Below are 8090 nucleotides of genomic sequence, written 5' to 3' on the forward strand. Positions count from 1 at the left end.
CCCCTCCTCTTTTGCCCTCTCCCCTTCCTTTTCTCTCTCTTCCCTCCCTTTCTCCCCCTTCCCTTCCTATCCCATTCCTGCTTAGAAACAGAAATTTGTTTAGCCCTCAACTAATTGGTATGTTTTCAGACTTTGGAAGAATCTTTATTTCTCTCTTATTAAAAGGTTTTTAAATTCAGATAAAATCCTTTCTGAGAGAAACTTTGAAGAACTTAAGTATTTTTAAAATAATTTTCCTGATTAAGGAGGAATAGAAAATGATGCGCACACAGGGCCTGTATCTGTAACCTAACATCAGCCTCACACACACAAAAAAACCCCATTGCCGTCAAGTCAATTCTCACTCATAGTGACCTATAGGACAGTAGAACTGACCCATTGAGTTTCCAAGGAGGCTGGTGGATTCGAACTGCCGACCTTTCGGTTAGCAGCAGTAGCCCACCGTAGCTCTTAACCACTGTGCCACCAGGGCTCCTAGCCTCACAAAGGTAGGGTAAAATGATTTTCTGAAGGAGGGCTCCGAACTCTTGCAGACGCTGGAGGAACTTACCCAAGGTCACATACTACTTAAGTGGCTGGATTCTGACCCAGACCCACCTGTCTGCACAGCAGGGGCTTTCCCTTCTGCTAAGTCTTCCTCTGAGCAGTCAGGAGCGCAGGGCTTCATCGCTTCTGTAGAGGCCTGAATCCCCAAATCCCATAATTCTGTGAGTGCAGCCTTTTGGAGCCACCTAGTGGTCCCAAGGCCACATGTGCAAGTCCAGAAGCACAGGATCAGACCCCAGCAGTCTGGGCCAGCACTCTTGTGGGTGCATATTCTGCTTCCCTCCACAGACGCCAGGGCACCTCTGTTGAGGGGAGCACTCAGGGCAGGGTGCTAGTTTCCTAGGTGTCCAACTGCCATCCCAAAGCCATTTTCAAGGGCTTGCCACAGCAAGCGCGCTTCAGGTCATTAATGTACTGTTCATAGACCCCACTCATATTATTCAAACATCCAACAGCTCAATGTGTGGAGCTCAAATGGTACGTCTTCTCTAAGTGAAAGGCCACATGCTTTGGGAAGGGTAGGGGTACATGTCAGCCTGGAGAGGAGGTAGGGGAGGAGATGGAACTATTCGCTGTGCTCTGTTGTGAGCCAGGTAGAGTATTGGGTAAGTCTTAAGAGCTGTCTCATCGGAGTCTCATACCAACCCTCTGAGGCAGGTAAAATAAGCCTGTTGTACAGGTGGGTAAACTGAAACGTAGAAAGATTTAAGATTTCTCCAAGGGGAAGCTCTTTTTTTGCCTGAAATGACAAAGTAGTTGAGGTCAATGTATTTTTTCCCTCAAAACACTAAAAATACCATACTTTCACTTTGTTTGGAAGATACTATCCCAGATGATTTCCAAGTTATTTTAGATGCTGAAATATTTAACTCTCTTAATGTTGGAATTTCAAAGCCCCTTCCTACAATCTCTCCTTTAAAATCCTACACTCAGAATCTTCCCTCTAGGGCTGATAGTGTGTTTTGCTGTGTGTGTGGTTTTTTTTTTTTTCAACTGAGGATACTTACTAGATGTGTGCACTTTGTCTGTTAAATGCTCTGAATCCCAATTCTTCCATCTGTAAAATTGGAGTAATGATTAGATCCTCCAAAGGCAAGTGTGAAGATTAGAGTGAAAAGTATTATGCAAAGCTCCATGTGCAATGCCTGGCACATAGTAAATGGTTGATAAACAGTAGAAACTGTCAACCCCAATTCAAGGCATCTCCCACCCCTGCTTTTCTTTGGAAGACCTTAAATGTGTCTTTCAAAATACTTTTCTACCTTTAGGGCTAAATGAAACCAAATAGAAATTTAATAGAGACAAAGAAAAAAAATGTCATGCTGGATTCCCATTCATGCAAACCATGAAACTCGACTTTGGTGTCATGACAATGGACCCTCCCAGGAGATGCCTATCACCATGTATTTGCATTTCAGATGCTGTCTCTGTAACTGCCACAGAAGACTTCCCCTTTCAGAAACACATCTTGCTCTTCAACATCTCCATCCCCAGGCATGAGCTGATCACCAGGGCTGAGCTCCGACTCTACATCTCCTGTCAAAACCACGAGGACTCATCTCATGAGCTGAAAGGAAGCATGGCCATTTATGATGTTCTTGATGGAGCAGATTCCTGGGATTGTTCTTCGGGGACCAAGACATTCCTCATGTCCAAGGACATTCGGGATGAGGGCTGGGAGACCTTTGAAGTCTCCAGTGCAGTGAAGCGATGGGTCAGGGCAGACTCTACCAAGAACAAAAATAAACTGGAAGTAATAGTGGAGAGTCACAGGAAGGGCTGTGACAAGCTGGACATCAGTGTTCCCCCAAGTTCCAAAAGCCTGCCCTTCTTCGTCGTCTTCTCCAATGACCGAAGCAATGGGACCAAGGAGACCAGGCTGGAGCTCAGGGAGATGATCAGCCATGAACAGGAGAGTGTGCTTAAGAAGTTGTACAAGAATAGCCCAGTGGAGGGAGACGAGGACAAGGATGAGGAGGAGGAAATTGACGGCCATGTGGCCACAGGATCTTCTTTAACCAGGCGGAAAAGGAGCGCTGGGGCCAGCAACCACTGTCAGAAGACCTCATTGCGGGTGAACTTCGAGGACATTGGCTGGGACAGCTGGATCATCGCGCCCAAGGAGTATGATGCATACGAGTGTAAAGGCGGCTGCTTCTTCCCCCTTGCTGATGATGTGACCCCAACGAAGCACGCCATCGTGCAGACTTTGGTGCATCTCAAGTTCCCCATGAAGGTTGGTAAGGCCTGCTGTGTACCCACCAAACTAAGCCCTATCTCGATTCTCTACAAGGACGACATGGGGGTCCCCACCCTGAAGTACCACTATGAAGGGATGAGTGTGGCAGAGTGTGGGTGCAGGTAGTGCCCGCCCATGCCATACAACATTCTGGAAGGGTTTTGATTGGGTTGGGGTGAGGGGAGGCAGGAGAGGGGAGTGGCTTCCTAATGAGAGGTCCTGTATCATCCAGGAAACTGATAGGGACTAGGTCAATCTGCATGCCAGCCTGGAGAAGGGAAGGGAGTGCCACATCTTCAAGGTAAAGTTGGGTTTCCTTGTCATGGCCCCCATCCAAAGCACATGCCACTGGTTTCAACTGCAGAGGAAGGAGATGATAAGTGGATGTGGGGGTTTGAGGAGAAGAGAAAAGCCTAGAAGGGTTGTTGGGGTGGAAGGGGAGATAATGAAAAGGGTACAAGGGAAAACAATCCAGAGTCAGCAGAAAATTTAGCAGAAATGAGCCAGAGGAATATGACAGGTGACATACAGAGATTTAAGGAAATTAAAGGGGTTGAGGAGGAATGGGGCATAATCTAGTAACCTCAGAAAGTGAAAGGGAAAGAAATGGGTATGTACTCTACACACATCATTTTATGTATTTCCCACAACCCAGTGGGATTGTCATTATAACCTCCAGTTTACAGTTGCAGAAACCAAGACTCAGGTTAAGTACATCTGTGGCATGATTTCAACCCAGGTCCGCTGGACTCCAAAGCCCAGGACCTTCCCAAGTGCACCATCACAGTTCAACAAGCCACTTCATTGCTAAAGAACAATTCAGCATTTGGAGACAGGAGTGTTGAGGCAAGGCAGGGCTGAGACCCAACTGGGATGCACCAGATAATATTCTGACTGCCTGGTGTCTGTGCTGATCTAGTAGCTAAATGTTTTTCATATCACCCCTCAGTCACTGAAAATAGCCCTAAACACCAACTGCAGGATGGTCCAGGGCCAAAGCCCTCTAAGCCACAACATACATTGTGGCTGGAGTGATGCTGACCCACTGGCACTGTGCTTTTATGACCAGCAGCTCACAGTGGCTCCCCTGGGTCCCAGAGGATACTCACTGTTCCTGGCTTGAGGGAAGGGGCACAACTTATCGTGAGAGATGGGCAGCCTACAGGGGACACTCTACAGCTCCTTACCCAGCATAATAACAAGCTCAACCAGGAAATGAACCCTACGCTTCCCCACTGCAAAGACTCAGAGAGGAGATAGGAACTGGATTGGGATTTGTTGGAATAAACGTGTGGAAGGCATCTTGTTCTTGGTATTTGCAGTTTACTATTTTCACTCCTTGGTGACATGTACTCAAATGATAAGACGTCTAGCCTTCTTGAGTGAGGGCTCCCTGGCTTCCAAAGACCTCTCATCATTATTGACTGTAGCCTGTTCTACTGGCATTTGTGGGGTTTCTTGAGTATATCATCAAAATGTCTATCCCAGCCCCTGTCGTCGACTTGTGCCGTGGGACTGGGCTCAGCACCCACAGACCCCAGGGGAGGGCAGTACTTCCATTTCCTCTGGGTTTCATCCTCTCCTCTGACTCTTGTGGCCACACATGGAATGGGGTGGAGTGAGGAAGACTCTGGTAAAGACTCCATCCCATGCCCCTTCTGACTACTGGCTAAAGTACAGCCTATAGGAGGCTTAGAGGGACCTGGGCCATTTCTAGATAGAGATATATATATACATTTTTATATACATTCTAGATAGATATATATATATACATTTTTTTAAAATAGTTTGTGTTAAATTATTACATTGAGCCAACAATTTTAACACAAAAATACAACAGAACATTGCTGTTTAAGTAGTGGAGTTACAGAAATTATCAGTTCATGGTGCATGCTAGGCAACGTGGTACAACAATGTTTTTCAAACAGAAAGTTGGATGACAAGCCAGGCGTCTTCTCTCAGTCCTGGTGCTGTGTCTCTGTGGCTGCGTGGAAGTTTCACTTAGTGATAAAAGTCTCACTTTGTGAGACCTGGTTTTAATGGTCTCCAGCCACAAACCTACCCCTCCATACTGGCCCTACCGATGTGCATCCTCATCAACACAACTGCCACAGTGTGTAGATGTTTCCAAGAAAGCAATGGCAGCTGCCCCTGCCTTCGTGACCTCCCACAAGTCAGGGCAGGGGAGGTAAGATTTTCTTCCCCCATCTAATAGGCAGCAGGGCCGGATATTAAAGCCTAGGCTCTCACTGAGAGACACAAATAGCCTTAATCCTCCCCACCGGCCACCAGGGTCTGCATGATGTGGTCTGTGCAACTCTTCCTGGGTACTCCCATCATGCCCTGCTCAAGTGCCAAGCTCTACCCAAACACCACCCTCAAGGCCACTTGTGTTCTCAGCCTTTTGATGACTGCTTGGCTGGCCCCAGCCCCAGCTCCACCACCCAAATCTGAGACCATCTCCTCTGGCCCTGGGTACTGATCCTTACCAGGTCCTGATCTTTTTGCCTTTAAGGCACGCTACAGGCTATCTGGCCTTGAGAGCTCGCTGGCCTCTTGTCTTGAGCTGCCTGTGGCACTGTCTAGGGACAAAGCCTCAGTCACTCCCAGAGGGCTGCCATTTCTCGTGGCTCAGGACACACTGATTTGAACAAATGTGCCAGAATAGGGCTTGCAAGAAGAGAACACAGAGCTTTTCTCTGGCTAGTATTTCACTGGGTTCTTCTTTCCATCCAGTCTTCTGGAACTTGTTCACCCACAGCTAGAGCAAGAGAGTGCAAGGTCTCCATCCCCTATGTCTTAGGCTGGATTCTTTAGAGAAGCAAAACTAGTGACATGTATATATATATAATATAGAGAGAGGTTTATCTCAAGGAAATAGCTTACAAGGTTGTAGAGGCTGGCAAGTCCCAAGTCCGTGGGTCAGGTGTCAAGCATCAGGGTGGAGGCTTCTCCTGACTCACGTAGCTGCAGGGGCTGATGAACCCAAGATCTACAGATCAAACAGCAGGCTGCGGGCTCACAGCTGCAAAGACTGACGAATCCAAATGGGCAGGTAAGATGGCAGGCTACTGGCCCAAGTCCCAAGATCCGGAAGTCAGATGCTGACAGGCCAAATGCAGGATCCAGAACAGAGCAAAAGCCAGTGACCTTTGCCAGAAAGTCCACATGTATTGGATGTAGGCCATACCCCAAAGGAAACTCCCTTTCCACTGATCGGCTGCTCATAGCAGATCTCATCATGGAGGTGATTACATTATATCAGATCTCATCGTGGAAGTGATTACATCATTGTACGACTGCCAAACTACATCGTAACTGCCAAACCACTGAGAATCATGGCCCAGGTTGTGATGACACACAACCTTAACAATCACACTCTGGAATCTTCCTTATATGGTCAACTAGCCCTTTGCCTAAAGGCTTCCACATTTATACTGTCTTTAACGCTGCAGGGTGCCAATATGATCGCTGTCACATGTATGAAGTTGCAGCCCAGAAAATCAAAGGGACCCAGTTGCACAATGACCTGGCAGGGGTGAGCTGTTTTCTCTCCCCCATTGTGACCTACCCTCTGGGCCAGGGGCAAGGGGAGACCACCCTGCCCTCCAGAGAGACTCAGAGATGCCCAGCAGAAAGCACCAGGCAGATATCGAGAGAGACAGAGAGACAGTGAGATGAGGAAGCAGGGAGTGAAGGAGAGGAGCAGTGGAGAGGTGAGAGAGCAGAGGGGAAAGGTGGGTGCACCTGGGCTCAGCACTTGCACTCAATGTATGTTTATCCTCACTTTTGCAAAGAGCATGACAGAGGCTCTTGGAAGACTCACACGTAGCTTGGGCTGCCAGACAGGAACTCCTGAAGCTGAGACTTGAACCCTGGTTTGCGTCTCCAAGCCCACATTCTCCTTGTTGTACCTCCTGCTGTCCTGATGCCTTCCTCAAGGTCAGGCCAAGGTCACACTGGCAGGAAGTGTCAGAGCCTGTGTGGCTCTCCCCCTACCACAAAGGAGAGTGCTCCCCCCTCCCTCACAAGCCCAGCATCTATAGGCACAGGTCTCAGAGAGGCAGAAGGCAGGGGCTCCAGGACACCCCTCTCAGGTGCCTGTTTAGGGCCATGCAGTCAAGGCTGCTGACCTGCAAAGAGTCCCCCCAAGTCGCCCTTTCTGGGGAGAATTAATAAAGTGCGATATTTCTTTCACACCACTTCCCCAGTTCAGGACAAGCAGCCTTCATGTGGCAGGGCCTGTGTGAGGTGCTGGACACAGAGAGGTGACTCACTGTCCAGAAAGCCCTACCCCATCTGCTTATGGACAGCCCATGTGCTCACAAATTAGGTCATGGACTACCTGTTGGGCCTGCCACTTGGTGGTCCCCCCTACTGCTGCAGCCCCTCCAGTCACACAGAGACCCTGGGCATGCTCCCCACTGGGCACTGCTCCCCCAAGACTCTGCTCCCCCTGGCCTCTACTCTTCCCTGAGCACTCTGCTCCTCTGGACGATGTCCTTCCCTGGGACTTCATCCTCGGTGAAGCTGGATGCCTCTAGAGCACTACTTGCTGGAGAAAAAGGAGTAGGACACCTCTGGACTCTTGGAGTTATGCTCTGTTAACACGGTCACAAAACATTGTGGCCTCTTCCAGAATTACATCAGAAATGGGGTCGGGGTAAAAATTACTGGGTCAATTTTTGCTGGCAGTCTTCTCTTCTCCAAGTCTGACTTAATTACCATATGGGGTAGGCCATCACAGGTGGTAGTAGCAGGAGACGCCCAAAGATTCAGCAGCTTTGTTTCTCTGTGTTCACTAAGGCATAGGTTCCCTATCGAGCTTGTCTGACTAGCTCCCTACATCTTACTCTCCCCCACCCTACTCCCCTCCAACCTGCTCCCCTCCACCTGGCTCCCCTCCACCCAGCTCCCCACCACCCTGCTCCCCACCACCCTGCTCTCCTCTACCCTACTCACCTCCACGCTGCTCCCCTCCACCCTACTCCTCTTCTTAGACTTCTGGTGTTAGAACCCTTGAGATGAGCCCAGCTTGAACTGGGACGCTCACACAACTGTTATCCCACAAAATCCTTATAGTAAGCAGCCCTGAGGGCGATGGTGTGAGCTCCATTTACAGGTAAGGAGAAGGAGGCCCAGCTAAGGAGGAGACCCAAGGTCACACAACACCTAAGGGCACAAGCCCACATCTGTGGGATGCTCTCCTGCCCCGATAGCCCTGGTGGTAGACCTCTTGCCATCAGTCTTGATGGCACTAAAAGACTTGAGGAGAGGCCAGCAGGGCTTTGCTAGCCTCTTACTC

The 8090-nt window shown here is 49.1% G+C and overlaps 1 protein-coding gene across 1 annotated transcript in view; it reads left to right on the forward strand.

Moving 5' to 3' along the window:
• The window catches only part of GDF2 (growth differentiation factor 2), a 3896-nt gene extending 978 nt beyond the window's left edge, over positions 1 to 2918 (forward strand). Inside the window, exon 2 of the mRNA XM_004387958.2 lies at positions 1965 to 2918. Within this exon, the coding sequence (XP_004388015.1) occupies positions 1965 to 2911 (947 nt within the window). The 3' untranslated portion in view covers positions 2912 to 2918. The remainder of the gene's footprint in view (positions 1 to 1964) is intronic.
• Positions 2919 to 8090: the final 5172 nt, after the last annotated feature.

The sequence above is a fragment of the Trichechus manatus genome, unplaced genomic scaffold, assembly GCF_000243295.1.
Source record: "Trichechus manatus latirostris isolate Lorelei unplaced genomic scaffold, TriManLat1.0 scaffold00200, whole genome shotgun sequence".
Classification (NCBI taxonomy): domain Eukaryota; kingdom Metazoa; phylum Chordata; class Mammalia; order Sirenia; family Trichechidae; genus Trichechus; species Trichechus manatus.